This window comes from Petaurus breviceps, unplaced genomic scaffold (assembly GCF_028583685.1).
Source record: "Petaurus breviceps papuanus isolate PSGF00001 unplaced genomic scaffold, PetGlider_PUasm1.0 90579, whole genome shotgun sequence".
Classification (NCBI taxonomy): Eukaryota; Metazoa; Chordata; class Mammalia; order Diprotodontia; family Petauridae; genus Petaurus; species Petaurus breviceps.
The window spans coordinates 508,002-534,537 of NW_027187278.1; the positions used below are offsets into that span (position 1 = coordinate 508,002).

Consider the following 26,536-nt stretch of genomic DNA (forward strand, 5'->3'; position numbering starts at 1 on the left):
TTGTAAACCTTTAACATCTTATGTTACCTATCCGGTATTACAATTATCCACAGGTAGATAATGTTCAAATCCCTTAAAATAATTTGTTCTCTTCAATGCATTAAACACCCCCAACTGCCAATAATGCTTATTTTCCTAGCATATTTTTTTTATTTCTTCATAGTGCAAATGTAAACTTAATCAAGGTTGTAGTGTAACAAATTTTAGGTGTATTTAACTATTTAAGTAGTATTAGAATACTGTCAATGACATCAGGTTGGAAAACTAAAATTCCAGAGAAGGGGCAAGTGGGAGAGAGACATCTGACTTGTGTGTTTATTCCTTGTAGATGAAATAGAACCTGGATACTGCTTTCCTCCACCATGCACGTTGTACACCTAACCACTGATGCATAAAACTTAATGAAGTGTGTTATGTCATAGAATTATTATCTATAGACTAAAATAATCTCCTTTATTGTTATTCACTATCACTATCCCCACCACCATTGACTGTATTTTTTAATGAATAAATATATATTAAGAATCCAGCCTGGACTGGTGGAAAGAATTGTATTTGGAAGTAGAAAAACTTGGACTTAAATACCCCTTCAAACACATACTGATAGTGTGATCCTTAACTTGTTGGTGCCACAGACAACTCTCTAAGAGCATAAAATATGGGACTGGTAACACTTTGCTTTGAAAGAAAAGTGCCTCATTGGTCACTCCCCTCCACAATGATATCTCAGATTCAGTTAAAAAATCGTGTCCATGAAAGAATGGAGCTTATGTGGGCACTGCATGTATTTTATGCAATTATATAAGACATTATTAACATCTAAGTATTTTTGTCAGGAGAAAATTATCACAAAAATAAATATATAGCCAACTAACTGCCTATATACACCATATACAAATACACTCCCAATAATGGGAAAGGCACCATGATTATTTGTTGCTAGTTTACTTTTAGAGTTTGCCTTAGTTGAAACCTTAAGAAAATATTTTCAAAGCAGTGAATAAGAAATATAATTGTGTTAGTATAGCACTTAGAGGAGACTAACAAGAGAGAAAAAGTGAAAGCAGGGAGGCTGGAGGGGGAAAAAGGTTATTATAGTTGTCTAGTTAAGAGACAATTAAGGAACACATAATAGATTTGATAAAGGAGGAGGAAGATCAGAAATCTGAGAAGGACTATAGAGAAGAAAGCCACAGTTCATATTATTTCTCAAAAGAGATAGATCTTCCAAATCTGAGTCATTTTATAGTTATAAGTAGCATCTTGCTCCTGTTCTCATTCAGTCCAGTACAGTCAAACTCCATGTACCCCAAATCACATGGTAAATACAATTATGTGACTCTTTTTCTTTTTATTGAAAATCAGAGACAGGATACCCTAGTTTGAACAATCATAGATAAACTACCTATTGATTTCTTCTTGACATAAGATATAAAAATAGTGGGGGAAAAGCCTTATAATATTAGTGCTGCAGAAAATTAATACTGGAATTAATAATGGAATACACCTACATAGTCTAAATGCTTGCATATGATTATACTTCTAGTTCCTAGTCTATTGTATAATCTTGGGAGAGTGGGAAGGGAGAGAGAGAATTCATTCTTGTGAATATCTGACGTTTCATTTTCTGATCTATTCGTTGAAAAGAAAATAGTTCACAAATTGTTTGGCTAATCTTGTCAGCTCTGTGTGTAGAAAAGAAGTATAAAGTTGAGTCAGGAATACTACTATTTCTTCTCTGTCTCTGGCTTCATGGTTCCTTTATTTCACACTTAAATGTTAATAAGATGGAATTACTTATTACAGACTTTAGATCTCATGAGAACTTTTCTTCCCCAAACTGTTATAATAGTCAGTACTCTGTCACAAACTGAAGCAGTTAATTAATCAATCAATATAGTATAATTATTAACACTGCATGTTTTCTCATTTGAGCCTCACAATACCTTGGTGAGGAAAGTAATGAAAATGTTATCATTCACATTTTATAGAAAAGGAAACTGAGGCTCACAGAGAATTGTGAATTGGCTAAGGTCATATAGCTAGAAAATGAGAAAAGCAATGTTCCAACCCAAGTCTTCTGAGCCTGATATCATTTATAGACAGTTGGCTATAGACATGCCCAACCTATCAGTTACCCATTTGCATTAACACTGTTTTAGGTAATGTAAGCATGACTAATTGTAAAGTTAGCACATGGAGAATATTCCCTGTATGTGTATCCACATAGTTATATTGAAGGTGGTCTAGATCTTAATGCCATGGACCAGAGCAATTCAGTAGTGGTAGAATTGTGATAGCAAAATCCTAGAAAATATGTATGTCTGACTAGCAAAGTTCTGACTCCCTAGTTATTGGTAGACGGAAAAAGAGAAAACTTAAAGAGAAACCAATAAACCAGGTGTGGCACAAATCTGTAATTCCAGCCATGAAGGAGGACTAAATTAATGGAACTCTTGAGTGGAGGAACTTTGAACTGTAATGGGCCAAGCAAAGCAGATATCTGCATTAGATCTGTTGAATGAAATGCAGTCAACCCTTTCTCTCCCCTGGACCTAAATTTTCTCATCCATAAAAGGGAGGATTGAATGAGATAGCCTCTAAAGTCTCTTTCTACTGGAAATTAGGAGAATCAATTCTTCCTTTTTTCTCCCTGAATTTAACCAGAGAACTATAGACTCTGCATAGCTCGGCAAATTAGCAATAATCCGTGTCATCTTTGTCTCCCTCCCCATTCCTTAAAAAATAATAATAATGATGATTCTAACACAAAAGGCATATGTTTCAACAATAGGACTTGCCAGAACATTTTATTTCCTAAGAAAGATGAAGTAATTTGTTTTCAACTTTGCTAACAAAAAAGTAAGCCCAAGATTCACTTGTGAAATCCTTATTTCTGAAGGGGAACATTCAGATTAAAAGGGAGAATCTAAAAGAGTTGCATTTTGAAAAATTCCTTGAAAGTAATAACATGCAACTATTTTTAAAAATTCCATAACGAAGGTGAATTTGTTGTTGTTGTTATTATTCCCAACATCTTAGTTAATTTCTTTCAATTCATCCCAGAGAATCCACCTGCTTTTGTGCTGTTACCCACGGCATGGAAGGTGCTCCTTAATAAATTAATTCACTCAATGCAAGGGCAATAAGCTGCTTAAATGCAACTGCTAATTCCCTCATAACTACAGTTTTATAATAGTGCCTCTCCTAGAGATAAATTTTTGGAATAAAGCCAAGTATTACTGGAAAGGATGTCAATGAGGAAAGGTTTCACATTTTTAAACAACTGCCAGTGATCTATTTCACCATCCTCCTACTTACGCCAATCATCTAACCTAAACATTGGACCAGAGGGCGTACAAAACCATGGGTTTTAGGTGTTTTGACAGGCCATCTTTTGAATTATAATCAGCATCTGTGCTGCTATAGTCATTGAAAACACTGAATAAGTTAAGCCTTGTGAAATTCTCTCATTCTTATCTTTACAACTTTTTTTTTTTAATATTTCTGTTAAATGGTAGTGTTGCTTTTAAACAAGGAACTCATTGCCTTATAGGTCATATTCTGGGAATTTCTTTTGTGAAGTTTTTTTTAATGAAATAAAAATGATTTTTTTTCTGAAGCCACTTCTGAAGTTACTTTTGCAGTAACATACATTGTTATCCATTTGTACATAAAAGTAGGTAACATTTCCACGTATGATGGTTTGTCTGGGAAGTTTAGGGTACATTTGCAAGTCTTTATCTATCTTCTTTTATTCAATTTCTCTCTGTTTATCAGTATATTTATATCCATATATGTCTTCTTAATACAGCTAAGATTCACTAAATATTCTTTAAGAAAATGATCGATAAATTTCAAACAGTTTCACACTTTTACCTTCCAAATTCTTAATCTTCCTTGACCAGTTTTCATATTTGAAGGAAGAGATAATAATCAGAAAAGTTTTAGAACTGATAAGGATTAGATATCCTTAATCTCATATGATTACCAAGAGTGATTGGCATGCATTCTTATGTAGGCAAAAGCACAATCTGTCATTAACATATATCCACCCCAGGTATCTGTATCAAACACTTCTCCAGGTGTTTGTAGATTTTCCAATTCATAGCAGCTTAGTCAGTAATGCACATAATGCAATCAACAGATGCCAGTAGTTTTATTTCCATGAAAACAGATTTGTGAGGGGAAGAAAGCTTGTTTGGGTATCACGAATACATGTGTTTTATGAATTCAAGTTCTTGTTAGGTCTAGTCATTTTACTATCTGGCACCTAGGCTTTTGTTTTAGTCATGAGGCCAGTAGGTGGGAATTGAATTCAGTTCTTCATGTCTAAACCAGTTCTCTATCCATTATGCCTGATCTGCCTCTGACACATACTTTCTGAGCCTGGGCGATTCACCTAATCTCTCAGTTCTCTAAGCAATTCTTTAAGTAGCAAAATATTGGAGACCTGCATGGATAAGGAAGTCACCCTACATGGGAGTTCCTTATGTGGAAAAAAAAAATTCAGGTATAGTCTTTATTTCTATTCTCCTATTGAGGCCAGGGGAAGTAGGTGGTATAATGAATAGAGTGCTGGGACTGAAGTAAAGACCTGAGTTCAAACCTGGCACAGTCACTTACTAACTGTGTGATCCTGGGCAGGTCACTTAACCCTGTTTACTTCCTTTTCAACATCTGCAAAATGAGCTGGAGAAAGATATGGCACAGCACTTCAGTATCTTTACCATGAAAATCCCAAATAAGGTCATGATGAGTTGGATATGACCGAAACTCCTAAACAACAAAATGAGCCTAGGAATAGGCTCTATGTGTGAATGTATAGTTTATATAATTCCTATATTATATGGTGGTAGATGAGAGAAAACTACAAACTCAGAAGGTATTTTTAAAATCCTAGGCATTCAACAGATTGTATGTGGCATAGTTAGTCTTTCTCAATTTTATATATTATGCACCTCCCCCTCCCACCCTGGGAGCCATATGTGACAGCATATTTGAGAAATTCATTTCTATGTCATTGCAATTGAATGGGATTCCCCATTTTCCAGGAGACCCACTTTGGGGGTGGTGCAGCATGATTAGAGAGATATATTTAGTGATAGATTCTGAACTGAAGCCATAATGATTTTTCCAGATGACATTCTTGTTTTATAAATCTTTCCAGGGGGTTCACAGAGCTAGAAGCCTTTGACTGTTATCTAGATTAAAAAGAAAAGGGTCATTGTATGGGTCACTTCTATTAGAGAAAAACAACTTGACACCCTAAATAGTATCAATAACACTTGGCAAGAGCCAGATGTCTTGTGACTTTATTAATATGGTAGAATGAGGCAAAATAGCAGAAGCCAGATCCCTCTAAAAGCATCTGAACATATTTTGAATGTGAGGAGTTAATCAACAGATATTTTATTAAGCACTTACTACATCCAGGCACTTTGCTAATCACTGGGGTTATGAAGAAAGACAAAAATAGGCACAGCTCTGAAGTTCATGTTCTGGGGGGGGGGGGAGAGAACCTGTAAATAAATGGGAGTTCCTTATGCAGAAAAAAAATTACAGGTACAGTCTTTATTTCTATCCTCCTGCTGAGGCTAGGGGAGGTAAGTAGTATAGTGAATTAAGTGCTGGGCCTGAAGTGAAAACCTGAGTTCAAATATGGCCTCAGACACTTACTAACAATGTGACCCTGGGCAGGTCACATGATCTGAGCTAAATTTTGAAGGAAATCAGGAGGTATAGGTGACAAGGGAGAACATTGCAAATATTAAGAATAAAATTCAATATAAATGCATAGTGATAGGAGATGGAGTGCCTTTTGTGAGGAAGAAAAAAAGGAAATCTAGGGGCGGCTAGGTGGTGCAGTGGATAGAGCACTGGCAGGAGGACCTGAGTTCAAATCCAGCCTCATACACTTAACACTTACTAGCCGTGTGACCTTGGGCAAGTCACAACTCCAATTGCCCCTCCAAAAAGCAAAAAGAAAAAAAAAGGAAACCTTTCTGGATTAGAGAAAAGTTGACAGGTAGGAAGGAACCATGTTGTAAAGAGCTTTAAATGCCAGAGGATTTTATATTTGATCTTGGAGGTATAAAGAACCACTGGAGTTTATTGAAGGGTAGGGGTGACATAGTCCTGCAGTTTAGAAATAATCATGTTGGCAGCTAAATAAAAAATGAATTAGAGTAGCAAGAGATTCGAGGCAGGGATCTAATTAGAAGATTCCTATAGTCTGGGTGGGGATGATGAGAGACCGTACAAGAATGATGATCATGTAAGTGGAAAAAGAGAGATGGATGGGCACAAGAGATGTTGTGAAGGCAAAAATGACTAAACTGGACAACATATTAGATATGCAGGGTAAGACTAAGAGATGGGCTGGTGATGACAGCCAAGTCTTGAATGTAGGTTGCTGGAAGGATGGTGATGCCCTTAATCATAATAAAAAAATAGAAAGTGGGGAGATGTTGTCTAGAAATTTAATAAGTTCTTATCAGATATGTTGAATTTGAGATGGCTATAAGACATTCAATTCAAGATGTCCACTAGGCAGTTGGTGATGTGAAACTGGAAAAAGCACATGGATTAATTTTATTTTTGTAAAAAAGCAGAAACAGGACTGTGGTTTATTTATTCTTCTCTTACATGGACATCAGCCTGAGTTAGTTCTTTGACAAGAGTACATGTAAGTTATTTATGCATTGATTCATATAGATTATGGTATTTACTATATGAGAAGCAGTGAGGGTGCTGGATAAAGATGTGGCCTCAGACTTCAAACTAAACGGAACTTACTGAGCTGCATCAATAGATATGGGTTCTATATTGGAAATATATATATATATATATATCAGTTTTAACAGTATTATTAAGAGTACATTGAATTGATTTAAAGTTTGGTGCTATCCCCTTTTCCCTTATAATGAAACATTCACTTTTATTCCCACTTGCATTTTAGTGTAAGTTTCCTTTACAGCAAGTATCAAAAATGGCATTGAACAACATATTTTTATGACATTTATTCTGATTTGTTATCCTAATAATGGACTTAAGTGTAAGCTATAGAGAATAAGCAGGAAATGTTTGCCATCTGTAGAGCACACCTGCTAGGATTAGTAATGAATGAACCACAAAAGATTCTGAGGTTCTGTTTAGTACCAATAAGTTCTCTAAAGTGAGATAACAATGTGAGACTTACCTCAAAGCAAGGCATTAATGGCTGTATCTCCCACAAGCTCCTAAGAAATCTAGCTTTGTCTTTTCCCAACACTTTCCTCTTTCCTATTGTCCTATGAACTCTCTTAATCTCATTTCCTATATACAGTTTCTTCTGGATCTTCCTCTGTGTTTTCAAAGATCTACCAGCAACTCTTTTTCCTTTTTTCATAATGAAATGTACTTTTATGTTTTTTCATGTGCATTTGTTTAGAGAACTCCCATTGAATAATCTCTGTCTATTAAAGGAGATCAATAATTTACCTAGGGCACCAGGAAATTAAATGATTTGTCAAGGGTCACAAAGTTATCCTGGTACAATAGTTCCAGTCTGAAGTCAGAGGGCCTGAGTTCAAATTCTTTCTCTGTGTGTACTTAAATCCTGTTTGAGGACACTAAACAATAATGTTGTAAAAAGAATATAATAATTGAGTTTGAATCCTATTTCCTAATATCAGGAAGCTGTGAGTATAGCCTCAGATTTTTACTAGCTTTGTGACCATGAACAAGTCACTTAACTTATGTTTGCCTCATTTTTCTTTTTTGTAAAATAGTGATAAAAATAGTACCTACCCCCAGGGTTGTGTGAAGATCTAGTGAGATATTATTTGTAAGACATTTAGCATAGTGCCTGTGCCTCAGTTTTCTCAGCTGAAACTTAATAAAGTTAAACTACATAATCTCCCTGTAACCTTCCATTTCTAAATCCTGTGATGTGTTAACCAGATGACCTGCAGTAATGGAATCAAAAGGGACACTCTTCAATGAGGGAGTCTGAGAGGTGAAACTACACAAAAGTGAGGGAGCCTGAGAAGGGAAACTACACAATAGTAAGGGAGTGAGAGAGGGTAAGGGTAAATAAACAAGCATCTTCTCTTTAATAATTTTACCAGTGACTGACTCTGTGTCTGGTTTCTTGCTATATGAAAATGTATTCAACTGGAATTGTTTTCCTAAAGAATCGTCATTTATTTTGAGCACAATACTGATTCTCTCAACGTTTGCCTATAATATCAGCTTTAAATTGGGGGACTTTAATGGTAATGTTAATAAAGCTATAAAGATTAGTTTCTCTGAAATATTATTTTTATTCCAATATGTCATGTTGACCAGTGGAGGTTGTATTTTTAAATTCTCTAGGTTAGGATAAAGTCATTCCCCACATTATGTATCTGGAAAATAAAATAAATTATACTAAATTTCTTCTGTTATAAAGACATTGGTGCAATTAAATATCCTTTCTGATGCCCAAGCTATCAAAGCAAGAAGTAATTGTTGGAAGGCAGTAATGTCCCTCTTTCATTAGAAAGGAATATTACATGACTGACAATACACTGGCAGAAAATATAGCATGAAAACACAGCCAGTTTATAGATAAGTTGTAATAATTTGTATCTTGTACTTACTATCCTGAAGTAGAAAATTTTTCATTGAGAAAATAATTATATTAAGGAAGCAAATAATTTCTTTAGGTTCACAAGGTGCTCTCAGAGATAGAATAGACTAAATAGGTAATCCTCTCAATTCACCTGTCAGTATAAGGTTGCTTTTAATGACACTTCCACCATTTCTCTTAGGAGATGGTTTTGTAATCACACTTTACCTCTCACTGTTCTTAAGAAAGTTTTCCTTTGTAGTCAGCCTTTTTTTGTGGAATTTCTATTTTGCCTCCTAGCATTGTTATGGTAGGATGTTTACTAATTTCTCTCTGTTTTATACCATTTTATCCTATTTCAAGTTGTACCCAGTAACCACATACACCGATAGATATATAATCCATGTCTACTTTCAATACATTCTAATTTCCAAGCACTAAATGCTTCTTTTTCTCATTCATTCCATTTGCCTTTTAAGTTCTTAGACTAGAAAAAGGCAAAATTCAAAATAGCACTTATCTGAAGTCTTACATAATTTGTATACTCTTAGGGCTTTATCACAGATTTGTACCTTTTAATCTGGAGACCTTTCATCTTGTACTTTTGTAATGATTTATTATTTGAGCAACTAAAAATTCAGAAGAGTCCATAGTTATGACAAGAGATCTTATACAATCAAAGTATTTAGAGCAATATTTTACACAATACAACCCCTTTTCTTAACAATAGGTTTAAGTGATTGGGAAGTTCTGTGATTCTATAAGCCTGTAATATTATTAAATCTTATTAGTCCAGACCTCTCTCTCTCTCTCTCTCTCTCTCTCTCTCTCTCTCTCTCTCTCTCTCTCTGTCTCTGTGTCTCTGTCTCTCTCTGTCTCTCTCTGTCTCTCTGTCTCTCTGTCTGTCTCTCTGTCTCTCTGTCTCTCTGTCTCTCTCTGTCTCTCTCTCTCTCTCTCTCTCTCTGTCTCTGTCTCTGTGTCTCTGTCTCTCTCTGTCTCTCTCTGTCTCTCTCTGTCTCTCTCTGTCTCTCTGTCTCTCTGTCTGTCTCTCTGTCTCTCTGTCTCTCTCTCTCTCTCTCTGTCTCTCTCTCTGTCTCTCTCCCTCTGTTTTTTGGAGGGAGAAGGCAGGGCAATTGGAGTTAAGTGACTTGTCCAAGGTCCCATAGCTAGTAAGTGGTTAAGTGTCTGAGGCTGAATTTGAACTCAGATCCTCCTGACTCCAGGGCCTGTGCTCTATTCACTGCTCCACCTAGCGGGTCCCAGACCTATTTCTTAATCTACATGTTGAAGAGATTAAACTAGATAATTTCTAAAGCCTAAGAATCTTTGAATGGCCAAAGCATAATTGAAAATATCTGTATAAAAAAAAGTCTTTTTTTACTTTGATACATATATATTTTGATAGGGATATAGTAGAAATGTTGGCAAACAGCTATAGAGTATGAACATAAAGAATTCAGTAAATCAGCAGGGCTTTATAGCAACAAAAAATGAAGCAAATGGTTATCATTCTTTATTCAAGCCAGGAATAGGTAGCTATGAATTATTACATATATGATTTCTGAATCAAGAGAAGGAACCTCACTGCAAATCTATCTTCTCCTCTTATTCTGTGAATTCCACACTTCTTACTGATATACCATCTCTTTCTACAATTCAATTTTAAAAGCCTAGAAAGGATAAGACATTAACTTTCTGAGACTAATATGAATTAAAAATTAGATCACTTTCCTTCCAAAGAGCTAGACAAGAAAAGCAAGTAAGAACATTGGAGATATTGGAGGAACAAATGGAAGAAGAGTGTAGAGAAAATAGGAGGAGTTCAGTGTTAAAAATAAACTTCACCAGGGGCGGCCAGGTGGCTCAGCGAGTAAGAGCACTGGCTCCAGTGTTGGGATGACCTAGATCAAATCCGGGCTCAGATACTCAGCACCACACCCAGAAATAATAACTGGCCGTGTAACCTTGAGCAAGTTACTTAACCCCAATTGCTTTAAAAAAAAATTAAAAAAATAAACTTCACTGGTTTTGGGAATTTTGGCTTCAACTATTCACATCACAGAAAAATCAATAGTGGCTCCTCAAGGGATAAATTTATTACAGATTTATTTATTTTTCAATTCATGTTGAGAAACTTCTCTCAATACTGTAGCTAAGATGGGGAAATTGGGACTTTGCCCTAAGGTGCCAGATTTAGAAAGTTATGCACTTAGAGTCTGGATGAAAAAGATAACAGAGCTTAGTGCCTAGTTAGAAAGAAGAAAATAGAAAGATAAAAGATGGCCTATTTCTTCTCCCCTTTCCTTAATGCTTGGATTTGAAGGTGGGTTGTATGGTACCTTTCCTGAGTATGGTTTGTGCTGCCCTAGTCTCACACAATACTAGATATGCCTCTGCCATTGATAAAAGCATTGGACACTTATTAACACCATTCAAGCAAATGAATTGTGCTTCTCTGACAGAGGAACTGCTAGGCCATGTCTGGGACTTGTATCTGTTCTTTGGGGCTCATTTTATGGAAAGAAAAGCTAAATTCATTGAGTGTTTCTGAGAAATTATTGCAAATTCCAAGAATTATAGTACAATCGTTGGAACTAAGCATAGAAGTATTCACACAAGAGAATAGTTTACTTTAAAAAAATGTTTACAAGGTAAATTGCAGGAGAATAAAGTTTGAAGTAATTCAAATAAGGTCTTTCCTAACAAGTATTTGGTCAGAATTTTTATGTTAGGTTAAATTTTGAGGTGAGGGGTTTTTTTCTCATTAGATTGTTATTCCTTAAATAAATTGTAGCATGACATGCTAATTTTGAAAAAAAAAATTAATAGGGATAATATTCTCAACAATATCTTCAAGAGATGAGAAGAGGACAGGTCAGAATCATTCTAGACAGAAAAAAAGTTTTCAGATTCTACATGGATATGTATTCTCTTCATTGTGAATTGTAAAGTCTGTCCAAATAACAGAATCCTCTCGGGCAGAGAATCTGCTTGGGATGACCATGTGTTATTGTATTTGGACTATCTCCATCTGCAAATGTTGACTTTTCATCTGTGACCAGAGAATAAAATCTGTAAGAGAAATATGTAAAATATTTAATCCTTGTTTATTCATTAGCCAAAGGTTTTTGTTAAATCCTGCTGTGAGTCTTTGTTTCTCAAGGTAATTATAGATGCATTCCCAACATAGTGCTTAAATCAGAGTTTTAAGGTAGAACTTTGATTAAAGAATTAAGCTTACCTTAGAATCAGAAATGTAAATAGTTATTAGAAATCTAAATTGACTTACAAAAAGCTATGTGTGAACAAATTGGCAAGGTTATCTATCGGGAACTGCAGGAAGTAGGAAATTAGAAGTGTTATTTTTTCTTTATCTTGTGTATGCCTCAGTTTACTTATGAGTGAAATGGAAGAATTAGTGTGGTTTAATGTAGTAGCATCAAATTCAAATAGAAAGGGAGAGCATTCATTTGTAAATAAGGATCCTTGCAGACCACATATTTAATCTTAAAATGTAATATTATCTATATTTTGTTTTATTTATTTTGTTAAATATTTCCCAATTACATTTTGATTTGAGCTATATTTGGGAATGTTGTGAGCTTCATGTTTGACACCTCTGGTGTCTGAATAGAAAACTGGACATGTAGTCATTAAGACTTAGGTATAAATAGTGCATCTGACATCTGTGTCATTTTGGGCAAGTCACTCAACCTTACAATGCCCCAGGCAATTCTATAAGACTATAAATTACAGGGTAGGTGCCTATCTGCATTGGTAAAGAAATTTTTTCTCTGACAATTCATAAAACAATAAAAATCACAGTTTTCATTTCCCTTCTCTGTTTTACTCTCTCTTGCCCTTCCACTCCAAACATACTTAGAATAGTGGATTCTCAAGAATCTTCAAGGTCATCTAATCCAACTTCCTTATTTTGTGCATAAGGAAATGAAAGCTCCAAGAGATTCAGTTATCCAAGGTCATTTGAGTAGTAAACAGGAGAGCTAAGATTTATACTCAGGTACTCTGGACTCCAAAGTACTCCAGTATATCATGATTGTTTCCAGAGAAGAATGTTAGAGAAACAGCAAAAAAAGGGCATGAGAGGCACAATTAAGTGGAGTAGCAATGAGAAAGTAGCAGCAGAGAATAACTGCCGTAACCCACATGGACAAAGTGATGTCAGTGTGAATTCCTCACAGCATCTCTGTGACTTGGGGAATGTGAATGTGTTTGAGTGTGTGTGTGTGTGTGTGTGTGTGTGTGTGTGTGTGTGTAAATGTGTATTTTTAAATCATCAGAGGATAGAAAGTACAAGAATGGGACAAGTGCATATCCTTGACCACCTCTGCTAAGATTATGGTGCAAACTGTAGTATTTGGAATGAATTTGTGGTAGGCAATTTTAGCAATTTTTAGACTGTCAGATATTCCAAAGCAGTGGCCATTTCTGATGCCCTTTGTGAGTGAGGCTGTTCAATAAATGTTAGTGAAGATGATGAGCAGTAGCTCAATAGCAGGGAAGAACCAAGTGGGAATTAAGGCTACCTGTCAAATGCATGTTATTTTAGTGCTACTTTCTAACTCCCCTTGGATTTATGTGAACTTAGCTGTATCTGCCTACTAAAGCTTATCCATCAACATTGTAACAGACTTGAATACTCACATAGCCACCTTGGTATGTTAAGAGACTAGACATAAAATGGGCTAAGTATGGTGTCCTTCACTGAAGACCTGCTTTCCTATCTTATGATGGGATCTTAACAATTATGGCAATGGGGGCAGCTAGGTGGTGCAGTGAATAGAGCACTGGCCCTGGAGTCAGGAGAACCTGAGTTCAAATCCAGACTCAGACACTTAACACAAAACTAGCCATGTGACCTTGGGCAAGTCACTTAAACCCAATTGCCCTTCAAAAAGTAAAAAAAAAAAAAATCATGCCAATGAAGTGTAAGCTCTAAAGGGTCCTACCAGGCTGGACAAGCTTAGACTGCAGATCCAGGGCTTGCCCTGTGCTGTCAGAGAACAAGCAGAGCTAAATTCAGAGAGGCCAAAAGTTTGGTCAATAGACAGTCAATATCGTTGGCCATAGCAATTTGTGATGCCTTGAACAAGTATTACTTGGAACAAAATATTACATTTTGTATATTTACAAACTAAAAAAAATAAAGTCAAAGGGATATAGATTTCTTAAAGCAGAGCTGGAACCGGGTATATACAAGGTAGGCATTCACCATGGGTACAATACATAGGAAGGACACTATTAAATGTCGCTATTTATAAACTCATATATTTTAAAATCATTAAGTTTTCTCTTTGTGGTACACCTAGATATTTACTTTGTAAAAAGTCAAGTTTCCTGTGTTATGGTGAAGACTCAAAGATTCTGGTGATCTGTAATGTAGAGGAGCTATAATTTGCAGACCTTTCTTGGGCCCACAAATGCAGTACTCAGGCTTTGCCCAAAAGGGTCTTTATAGGAAAGTTACCTATGAGAGAATGTGGGCATGACAATTAAATCATATTGCCAACAGTGTAATAACAGTGAACAGAATAATAAATCACAAGGAAAAGTCTCTATAAAGTGGAAGATGATTGAGAAAAAAAGAGAAATGAAAAAAAAAAAAAAAGCTGTCACTCCTAAGCCTAAATTTAACTGGGATTTTCTTTGTGCCCATTTGAACAAAAAACTGAAAGTGTCAAATCATCCTTCTTTTTTAGGATACTCAGCAATACACAATTCTATGCATGAGACTTTCTCACCTTAGCAAGCAGTCTTTAGGGAAAACAGTAAAATTAGAATGTATGAACAAATGAGGTTCTATCATAGTGGCAATACTTGTTCTCATCAAAAAAGGTCATTTCACAGCTGGATCTAGGATTATGTGTCACATGGAGAAAAGACGTTAAAGTTGAACAGAGGCTAAAAAAATCTAGTGAGATTAGAGTTTTTTAATAAAAAAAATTAGATAAAATGTTTATACCTGACTTGATCATTTACAGTCTGTTCAGCACTATTCTATCCACCAGCAAACTGTTCTTCGAACTAAGGAATATCAGCTCATACAAGGGCATAGAAATGCATCTAAATGAAAATTCACTAGAACATGTAAGGCAACATGATAAAAAACAACTCTAGTTCCCTCTTTGGAGCTAGAGAATTTTGAAGAAGCAGGTTGAAAAGCAGCTGGTCAACATGCCAGAAGCTACTTGCTAATTACAGCAGTGAGTTAATCAATGAAACAACAGTTTAGCTTCTGGGTGTAATAAAATAAGATAAAAGACCACTCAAATTTCCTACCATTTAGGTATAGTCAGGATTCTATTGGCATAGATAATTTCCCTCTTAAACCTGCTTCCTTTCAAGGCATCAGTTCATACAGCTGCCTGACAGCTGTTCACACCCAAACCAACAAGACTGACTCTTTGACACACACACACACACACACACACACACATTTTCTCTCCCCTCCCCCCCCCCCCCTGAATGGGATGGTGCTCAAGTAGAGAAAGTGGGGAGGAAGGGACAGTAAGAGCTGATGTAAATATTTACCAAGGCCATTCAAAGAAGTGTTTTGTTATGTACTTTGTGTTTGCTTTCAAAACATTTAAATTCAGTGACAGATGGCTTGTACAGTTTTATCAGCACTTGTGTCTTTATATATTCAAGCAGCCAAGGCTGATAACTGAGCTCATGCATTACAGATTGCATTGGAAACAAATACTGGAAGGGGAAAAAAATCAATAAAGGAATTCAGTGTGAAAAAAAAAAAACAATGCAGAGATTTTAATTTCCTTTAAGAGAAAGGATAGAAATGACTGTAATTATAAAATTAACAGGTATTCAGGAAACAATTATGCAAAGCATTGCTAAAGGCTAAGGGGATGAGTTAAAATTATAGACTGTCATTAAAAAAAAAACAACAATCTTAGTAGGGGCCAGGGGCCTAAGTAACCACTAAACACACATTATACTTTCTCAGGTCCAATTTACATATTTTAGGTGGTTTTTTTTTGGAGGGGGGGAAGGCAAGGTCAAGTGACTTGCCCAAGGTCACACAACTGTAAGTGTGATCAAGTGTCTGAAGCCAGATTTGACTCCAGGCCAGGCATTCTATTTACTGTGCCACCTACATGCCCCCTTCATTACATTTTAAACATTTATATCATTTTTATTTTATCAGCATTTGGTGACAATAACCTTTTTGAATAGGTTGAAAAATGTCTTTTGTAGACTGAATGCTTTAAAGCATATGAAATAATTATATTCCCAATATTCTCTATCATAGAAATGAAAGATATCAGATATATATATATATATATATATACATCTATAGATATAGATATATCGCTTTTGAGTCAGTCTTATTTCTCTTATATCATATTAAAGTTTATAAAATTTTTTTTCACCAAAAAATGACATTGAACCCGCAGAAGGAACCTTCCAGAATCCCTTAACATTATTCATTAGTAGTATATTTAAAACCAATTTTTCTTTCTACAAGCCTCATACCAACTGGATATGACAGATAGGTATGGAATTGAGTGGCTCATGTGTAAAGGTTAGCTAGTTTTTCTTCTGTTTCATGTCTCAAGGGTAAAAAAAAATCAAAACATCATCTAAAAAGTGGCACCTCACAGAGGACTGCCCAGCTGCTAAGGTTTTTATCCAAAAGGCTTACCTAAGAATCAGCAAAACTTTGATAAAAATCCATCTACAGACTGAATTAACACCTTGGACATTTCATTTAAGAGATCTCATCAGGTGAAATGAATTGCTCATGGAGGAGTTAACATCATTTAAAGGACCCCAGTTATTTTTCTCCCCCAAGAAAATAGCTGTGTACACACATGCACTCATATATGTGTGAATATATGTAAACATATATACATACATATACACACATTCTAGTAGAACATGAACTTTGTCTTTTCTGTTAACTAGACAAACCTTCATTCATTTATATAAACTATACCACTTTGCATTTAAATGCATTTGTTAGCCATCTATTAAGTTGCAAATGAGAAGGGAAAAGAGAATGAACTATATTTCTCCATATCTGTGAATGTACACATACTCTCCATATATATTTTCAATTCCCCAAAGACCTCTCTTTCTTGACTTATTCAAGATTATTTTTCGGATCAGCCTACCTTACAATATCAAATTTTCTTTTACTGTCTTCCTATGAATAGGAAGAAAACATGATTTGATTTTAATTGTTGATTTCTCTGGTAAAAATCAGTTTTTATTTCTGGAAATATCAGAAGAGATAAACTACTCACATGAATGAACACAAAGGCTGTTTTATATCTTGGAGTGATGGCAAACTAATTTCCCTATCCGTTGACATTTAAACAATTAACAAGTATTTATTAAGCACCTATGTCCTAGGCACTGGGGATACAAGTACAAACAAACAAAAAACAAAAACAAATTTCCTTTCAAGTAGCTTAAATACCTGTTGAGGAGAAAGTATGAACATATGAAAGTGGAGCAAGGTGATGTATAAATTATGTAGCATAGGCATTGTTTTCTCTCTTTTACTAATGACTAAACTAAAGTTTAGCAGATTTTTTTTAACTCACTTATGCACAACTTGTTAAGTCAGGCTTGGACTTAGACTCAGCCAGGCTTTTGATTCTGAGACTCTTATGGACAAGTACAACCCAAGCATCAGGATGAGATGGATCCGATGATCTCTTATAATTTCCAGGTTTTCCTTATCTATTGGATGCCTACTAATGTGCCCAGGACTATTCTAGCCAGTGTGTAAGAATAGAAAGGTAAAAATCCAGACTGCCTTCCTTAAATGGCCTAGTTGGAGAAAGAGTTCTAACACATGGGAAGCAATCACAAATGAGGTGACAGTATTATATTATCATCATATTCTATTCTATTATGTTATGTTATATCATGTCATGTCATGATATGTTATGATATGTATTTTATATTGTTATATTATATTATATCAAATTATGTTATATAATCAATCATATTATATGACCTGCACATTCTGAAGAAGTTCAGAAGACATGGGATAATCAATGGTTAAATTATTTAAGGAAGGTTTTGGGAAGGAAGGAGGGCTTGAAGAGCTTCTTCAAGTATGGGTTAGATATGGATCAGCAGGGAAAGGAGAGAGAATCTCCTAGTGAAGAAATTAACATGAAATAAGTCTTGGAGGCTGGGTTGAGCTGGGGACAGTGAGGAGATATGGGACAAGCAGATTAGGAAATCATGGGATATAAGGTTGCTATATAGCTACCCAACACAGACAGCTGATAGAGAAGCACAAAAGGGGCCATTACAAATGATGAGGTACTATGAAAGAAGAAATTTTGGAAAGTTTTTTGAGTAGAGGATGGAAAACTAATGAAGCCAGGACCATAAATAACTAGATTCAAGAACTATATACAAACATGAACTTTTGGTTTATTTTTGTATGAACTTTGCATTTGTTCTTTTCTTCTTTTTTGTTTTTTTTTTTGAAAAGGCAGGTTAGCACACCGAAAGAAAGCCAGACAAATATAAGATTAGTCTGGCAGTGGGTTGCAGGATGGATTAGACTGGAATAAAGAAAACCAGCTAGGCAGCATTAGCAGTAAATCAGGCTGCTCACTGAAGAAGGCCTGGGCCGGAGTGGTGACAATGGGAGTGAAAAAGGACAGTCAGATATGAAAGACATTGTTTATGTGAATGGTTTCTTTATAATTTGGGACAAAAAACATATATATATATATATGTATATATATATATATATAAATGAGCTTAAATAGCCTTCCCTAATATTTATGGTTCCTTTTCTATGGATAGATAATATTGTTGTTACAAACCACCCTGCCCTCCCCACCAATTTTCCTGCATCTGATCTGTGAAAGAGATTCCCTGATTCACATAGTAATGTTCAAAAATAAAAGCTATAATTAACCTGTAGAACTAACCACCTCAGAATATTATGAAGGCTAATGGCTATCATTTTTTTTTAATCCTACAACCACTACCCATAATTATTGGGTACTTAGAAATATGATATTGCTAGCTAAAAATAACTTTGGAATTTAGTATATTCTAATTACTAAATTACATTTATTGCTCACATGATCCAAACTAGCAGAAATGTTTTCTTTTTTTTTTCCTACTGATTAATGTCTGCGTTTTAAAGTACTACATGCCTGTAGCATTCATGCCTATCCACTTAACCTCATTTGAAAAAATCAATCGTAATTTCCAAGCTATCACTTATCACTTGACTGCTTAATCAAGGTAAAAAAAAAAAGCTTGTTTCCATAACTATTTGACTGTTATTTAAACTGGATTTGATTTTTTTTCTTTTAAAAAAGTTTTAAATTCACACCTTAGCATTGAATCTTAGTTCAAATTTATGTTTCACATAGCCTGATGATGATAAAGATGTGGTTTATTAATATTTTCCTGAATATTATACCATTTATGATTAAATCAGCATCTTAGCTTCAGCATTATATCTTTGGAAACCTCAAAAATATGTTAGGATGAGGAGGAGGAAAATGCTGACAGAGGATGAAGGTTATTTCTATGCTGAATTAGATTTCAGAGTGCCTGCAGCTGATTGGCTGTGCCCTTACTACTGTGTTACAGTTAAAAAACAGTCCCCTAATACATGTTGGATTTGAAAATTTCTAAACACATTTTCTTTGTGACCTTATGAAAGAAACAACACAGTAATGCTAGTGTGGCAAATAGTCCAGTTTTCTATTTTATATGTGTAGTGATTGGTGTGGCATCTTTCTTATTGTCCTGGGCATCAAGTAATTCTTGTCCATGTTATTTCTTGGAGTTGTAGATTTTATCCTCCATAGTATTTAAATCTTAAATGCATTATTATACTATTAATATACTATATTGTTCTATCTCCCATGGTTTCATATACCTACTTTCTACTAGGTAGAAGAAATTTTTATGGAATCTGGAAAACCATTACTGCTCTTTTCTATATTATGGGAGAGTTTGTAGAGAAACAGCAATATAAATGTGTGTGTTTGTGTGTCATATGTGCATGTATATATGCGTCACGCACGTATACATGCATGTGTCGTGTGTATACACATATGTGTACATGTGTGTATGTATATTTTTTTGAGTTAAAATATTGGTTTAAACAAAAAAAAAAGACATAAACTTACCTCTGTACTTGAGAAACTCATTTTTCAAGTCATTTTACTATGCTTTAATTTACTATTATTTTGTAGAAATGGGACAAGAGGCAATTCAGAATTGGAAGGCACCTCAGTGTCCATTTATTCTATCATATACATAAAAAAAGAATCCATTCTAGATCATCCTTATTTAAGTGATCCTCCAGCTTTTGCTTGAAGCTTTCTAATGAAGGAGGATGGACTGAATAAAAGCCATTTTCTTGAATTAATTAGATGAATACTCTTAACTTCTTCCAAGCAAACAAAATTGGCAGTATAATGGCCTTTTATGAAAATTATAGTTACATAAGAAATCCTAACCTGTTTTTTTTTCCTCTTTATTTTGTCTTGTCTTCTACAGATGGGCCTCTGGGTCCCCGAGGATTAGCTGAAGCTACAGAGATGTGCACCCAAGAATGTTTGGTGTTGGGTCACTCTGATAACTGCTGGATGCCTCCTGGCCTGGGTCCCTACCAACAGCCCAAATCTCCTCTCTCCACCTTCGCTCCTCAAAAGGAATGGGTGAAGAAGGATAAACTGGTGAACGGGCACACATTGACCAGGACCTGGAAAGAAGATAGCAACAGGAACCAATTCAATGACCGGAAGCAGTATGGTCCCAACGAAGGCCATTTCAACAGTGGCAGCCACATGAGTGACATACCATTGGCTAATTTGAAGTCTTATAAACAGGCATCAGGAGCTGTTGAGAGTCCCAAGGAGCACCAACTATAAGAAATGGCTACTTGGGACTGAGTGACTTTAGCTATGTAGACTTGCTAATACTGTGTGTGTCAGAGCTTTACATATTGGGTAGATCTCTAGAACTATGCTTCTTATAACAGGGATATGCACATCTTTGCATAGCACTATGAAAAGTATGATGTCATGCAACTCAAGAGAGAAAATACTTCTCCTGTGGTTTTGTTTACAAGAATTGAGTAAACTCCACAGATCTCTCTCTATAGTGCAAATATCCCTAACTCGAGTTTTGTTTTTTGACCCTGGACTGCTGCTATGAACAACAGAAGATACACTTGGAGAGTGAGAAAGGTCAAAGGATTGCAATGATTGACAAGCATATCCAGTTAGAAAATTGTGTTCTTGTTGTCATTGATTTGTGCTGGGACCACTATACTTGACATCATACTTCAAACAACTTAAATGATACACTTAAACCTATTGTGCTATTAACAATGTTAGTGGACACTTGTCAGTCAATCAGTGTTCAAGTATTTGTAAATAGAAGCAAGTTATTACTAATGATTTTTGTGTACCTATAACGTTCACCTAAAATATACTGTAGCATAGTTCTATGTCTTATGGTTGTTTCCTTTTTAGTTTGTTTCACTTTTTTCGCTTCTTTTGTTTTATTATTTCTTTTAGTGATGGTGTTTCTGTGTTAATAGTCTGTCTGACATGCACTGTTCCAAGAAAATCAAAACACTTGTGTTTTTCTTATAAAAAAGGTTCTGAAATCTTGCTTCTTGCTTGACAGCATGTGATAGTCATGAGCTGGCAAAGAAACCCATCGGCAACGTTTGAACAACAAAAAGACTTTGCAAGGGCTGGAAAACTCTGAACCTATACTTTTTCTTTTAACATTTTCTTTTTCAAAGCAGCAAAAATGAAAATAATCTCTAATAAGTAGCATCTGAAAGTGAGAAATGGAAAAGTAATATTCTTCAGGAAGTGATCCAATTCAAAGTGATCAGAAAGGTCATTGTCATCCAGGCAATTGAATGAATCACAATTGGAGCACATGAAGAAATAAAATCATAATTTAAAAATAGTAGTTATATTTGAACAAATGTGTGTCTATAACTAAGACAGTCTGTATTGCTGAAAAGGCAGCTTTTGTGTTTATGCTCATCTGCGTTAATGTTGTAGTAACACGTGTTTTAGACCATAGCCACAAAATATTTAATGTGTCGTGCCTTCATGATGTAACAGAGCATTCTCCTGGTAGGCTAGTTGGGGGAAAATAAAGGGTTAAATCTCTAATTATTGCTGTTTAACTGTTTGTTATCATAGTTGGTCAATGCCTGGCAGGTACCAGCATCATGTCACTTCAGTGAAACCCAAAGAGTGACTCCTAATGTTTATAATAAGATCTCAGTTGCACGTACAAACAAATTCAAATTTGAACATTCTTAGGGGGTTTTTGTTAAGGCATGACAGATGATTTAAACAATAAATAGCATGCAAAAAAAAGTCCTTACTGAGAAAAGTGAAAGTTAACTTAACACCACAATTAAACATGAGTTTTAAAGGTAATAAATAATAATAATAAAAAAATAAAAAGTTTGCTAATCTGATAGTTAATTTGTTCTTACCAAAAAGTTATTTTGTATATAGCAATTCACGTTTTTTTCACATTATAATGGTATAAAATGGGTTGGGGGTGCATTGCTTATTGCAGTACTTATGTCAGTTTGTGAAGGGTGTTTGATGACTTTGACAGAATAAATATCTAAACAGTTATCCTTGTTACTGCTTTGCCAGTTCAACGTTATTTACAGTTATTCAGCTCTTGCAATAAATGTTCTGAATTCCCGATTGTGTTGTGTTATTTCTTTGTGACTATGAATTCTCTTCTTTCATGTGAATTTATGTTTATAAAGTTACATTTTTAAACTCTGCAACTCGCATGATTTGCAGTCAGTGGGGAGGGAATAAAAAACTAATAATGTCACAATCTTGCCCAAGGGATTTTTTTGATAGGCTATCAGGATGCCTTCCTAAGGAAATCAGAGAACACTAACGTTAGGCTCTGCCAGTTATTATTTTAGCATAAGAATTGGAATGGATGAACTTTTGAAGGGTTCACATGTGAAACCAATGAAAACTGGACTAAATGAATAGGTGGTACTGACCACATCAAAAGACCTGGTGATAAAGGTCAAATCAAGAAAGTTCTGTGGCCTGGAATACCCATCCAAGGAGATAAAAAATATCTCACTTCTTGTTCCCAGAAAAATAAAAACAAACAAAAAAAAAGTACAAAATTTGGGTCAAGGGTCAGTTAAACTCTGATAATTCCATGTCCATATTTTTGCCCTATGTATCTAGATGATTATTCATTGATAGGCAATAGAACAGAATCATTGAATTGTATGGCTGGAAACGGAACTTAGAGACCACTCACTCAAGAGGTCTCATTTTACAGATGAAAAACAAAAACAAAAACAAACAAAAAAAGAGGCCTAGAGACTAAATTGACATTCCTAAGAACACCTTGCTAATTAGTGGGGGCAAAGCCCAGGTCTTCTGAACCATTCCAATAGTCACGATACTTTAAGTCATTTGATTAATAGTTATTAAGTGATTCCTATGTTTAGAACAATATATTATATATAAAGATATATGACATATTTCTGGTACTCAAGGATCTCATTGAATTTGCCCATCTGTTAAATAAAATACCTGCTCAATGTGGTAATTGTGATGCGAGTTTTTGGGGTTTTGTTTTTTGGGGTTTTTATTGGCAAGAGTTTGATTAACTTTTTATGTCATATGAAGAATTTAGGTTCAAATCCTGGATTTGCTATTCCTGTGACACTGGTTCAAGCTCTCTGATGTCTCTGAGCCGCAGTTTCCTCATCTAAAGAATGACACAACATATTAAGTGATCTCCAAGGTACTTTTCAGTTTTCAATGTTATTATCCTACATTATTAAAAATGATGACTTTAAGGTATAGTCGAGTGGGAAGTTAGGGCACACATATCTATATTTTTCAAAGTAAACACAATAAACTCACAGACTTCCAAGGGATCTTAGTCAAATGTAGTAAGGCCTTAATTAATAACCTATAATAATAATCAAAAACAACAAATTTTCTGATGCAGAAATATAAAATAATTTGAAACAAAGAATATAACAAGTATGTGGCTTAGGCCAGGGTACCTAAAGTAAGGTGATATATATCTGTGTGATTATATATAGTTATAGATACCTATATAACTATTATGTTAATTATATGAAACTGTGCATATATGTAAATATGCATATATATGTAAATAGATATGTAATTAGTAATCATAAAGTTAAAGATAATTTGTGAGCTTAATCACTCTCCCTAGTCCTGATGCAAAAAAAAAAAAAAAATCAGTAATCACATAGCCCTTTCCTTATACTTGTAGAGCCAAGGATAAAAATGCAGCTGAAGACCAGAGAACATTTCAGCATTTGTTGAACTGTCAGGGATGGGAGCCAGGAATAATTATTATTAGTAAGAAGGTTTGGCAGAGAGGGATGAAAGGGATGCCTTGTCTGCCTTGACTCCAACATGTAGGCCAAAAGATTACACTATAGGACTACAAATTAAACTGATATGAAAAAGGGGGGAGAGTACTTTTTATTTTTTGATAACAGCCCTAGGGCTATTATTTTTACTGTTGTTTTATGATTTCCCTTAAACACAACAGAAAAAAAAACATAGCTTACTTTACCTAAGAAATCTGTTTAGTTGCTTTGCATCTTATTTTAAACTTTAAATTTATTTCTTATTAGAGACACAATTATCCCATAATATATAATCTACATACTTTAAAAACAAATATATTACATAAAAACTAGATAGTATAGGTACAGATTCAGATTTTATGACATACTGCCTTGTGAAATTGGTCAAGTCAACATTCTTTGGAACTTAGTTTTCAATTTGTAAAATAAAGAGGTTGGACTATATAATCTTTGAGGTCAATTTTAGCTTTTGAACCCATGTATATACCTTGATAACATGATAATTGTGATGTTGTGCAATATCCAGTCACAGCATACATTTTGAGCAATTACTATAATTGCAGCTACACCCACAATTACTTTAAAGGCTGGCTATTGGTCCTCCCATCTCATCTTCCTCTTTTCCATTGAAATATTGCTTTATTTTTTTACCAATTAAATTATATGATCATCACAATTATCTAATCAAGCTTGACTTTGGCATGCCTTTAATTGAACATCACATATTCTGAAATCCACTGGGATTATATTTATTGTAGGGATGTCCTCCATACATTTTCATGATATTAAATTCAGAGTGGACACAAGAATGGTGTAACTTGGCTTTACCACAGATTGCTGACTATAATTCTGAAGAGATAGAGGGCATTTGAGAATAAATATGAAACCATGGGTTTTACTGTTGGCTCATTTCTCACCTCTTTCTCTCCTGTGAACTTTTGGGTGTCTCAATTGGCATTTTCCATCATTATAGACATTCTCTATTGTTCCAGTTGAGGGGATATATACAGACAAGTTTTTCCATGAGAACATCCTCTCCTCTTGCCTTCCCTTTACAAAGCTTTGTTTCCTGACTCCATATTTCCCAGATGCCATGGGGTTGGCAGTTCTGCCATTTAGGGATATTCCCCCCTTGTCTTCCCTTTGCTCCTTCCCAGGTCCCCTCTAGATCCAATTAGGGCTGTCAGTTGAGAAAATCTACATAGCTGCTTATATCACTTGGATGAGAAGGGAATCACCTACATGCCCTGATTCTATACTCTGAGTCTCTATTATCTGAACGGCTAAGGGACCCTTACAACTTCGGATCTTTCTGCTCTGTGACCCTTAAATACAGGCTAAACTAATGGCCACAGAAGACCCTTTTGAATCTGGGATTCTATTATTCCATGATCCATGTCAATATGTATTAGATTCATACTATGTGTTAAGGGCCAAGAATACAAAGGTCCAAAAATCCTCCCTTCATTTTTTCTTATAATCAAAATACAATTTTCCATCCCATATATATTTATGCATATTGCATATTATATTTATACTTGCTTATTTAATATATATGCCATTTTTAACAGAGAGCTTTAAATTTTCCTCAAGGAACCCATATTCTTTGGATTGATCTAATTTTTCATCCAATGCTCTTTCAATCTGTACTGCTTTATAAGAACTCCTGACCTAAATTAATGTATAGCTCAATTCGAAGTTAAATCACTTTGATGTGTTTATTCACAATATAAAGATTTAGTGAGTTCCTAAAATTATTTTTAGTGAATTTTCCTCTGAAAGTTATAGAGTGGAAGTTGTATTTCAAAAGTGTTAAAAATCTCTTATACACTCCTTCATTAGCTCCAGTTCATTACATTGGGATTGTAAAGAAGAGAGTATCATTTATATAAAAAGAAAAAGGTTGTACATCCCAGTGGTCCTGCATCTTACTGAATTTTTACATCCTTATACATTTAAGTGGAGAATCAAATGATGTAATTTTCAAATTTTCTTTTAATAAAGTCAGTTGCTGCAATTGTTACAATCAAAACAATGTTTTCCATAAGGAATACTTAAATACTGTCATCTGTGCTTGCCTCCTTAAAATATGCTTTACTTTATCCAATTAATGTTTGGTAGAAGACGAAGCATTTCAAATATCAGAACATATTTGTGCATTAAAACTCTTCTCAATACGCATAAGATACATTTAAAAAAAACCTGCATAATTGGCTGAAATTGCAACAAATCAACATAGAAAGAAGCAAAAGTGATAAAGGCAATATATCAGATTGCATGCTGCCCTGGGGAGGGAGGAGGAAGTAGAGGGGAGGAAATTTAGAACTCAAAATCTTATCAAAGTGAATGTTGAAAACCACAAATTGATTAATTAAAAAATAAAAATGAATAAGGGCAAAATAATACAACTAACAGTACAATCAATCTGAAAATAAAAAGAAAAATTAACACATTTTCCAAGGAAAAATAAACAATTCCTTCTCAGGTAATACTTCTTAAAAAACGAACATGCCTGGGGC

General features: G+C 34.8%; 1 protein-coding gene across 1 annotated transcript in view; it reads left to right on the top strand.

The window, feature by feature from the left end:
- Positions 1-22,329, top strand: part of LOC138142440 (protocadherin-9-like) — a 402,987-nt gene extending 380,658 nt beyond the window's left edge. Inside the window, exon 4 of the mRNA XM_069063490.1 lies at positions 20,132-22,329. Within this exon, the coding sequence (XP_068919591.1) occupies positions 20,132-20,505 (374 nt within the window). The 3' untranslated portion in view covers positions 20,506-22,329. The remainder of the gene's footprint in view (positions 1-20,131) is intronic.
- The last annotated feature ends 4,207 nt before the right edge of the window (positions 22,330-26,536 follow it).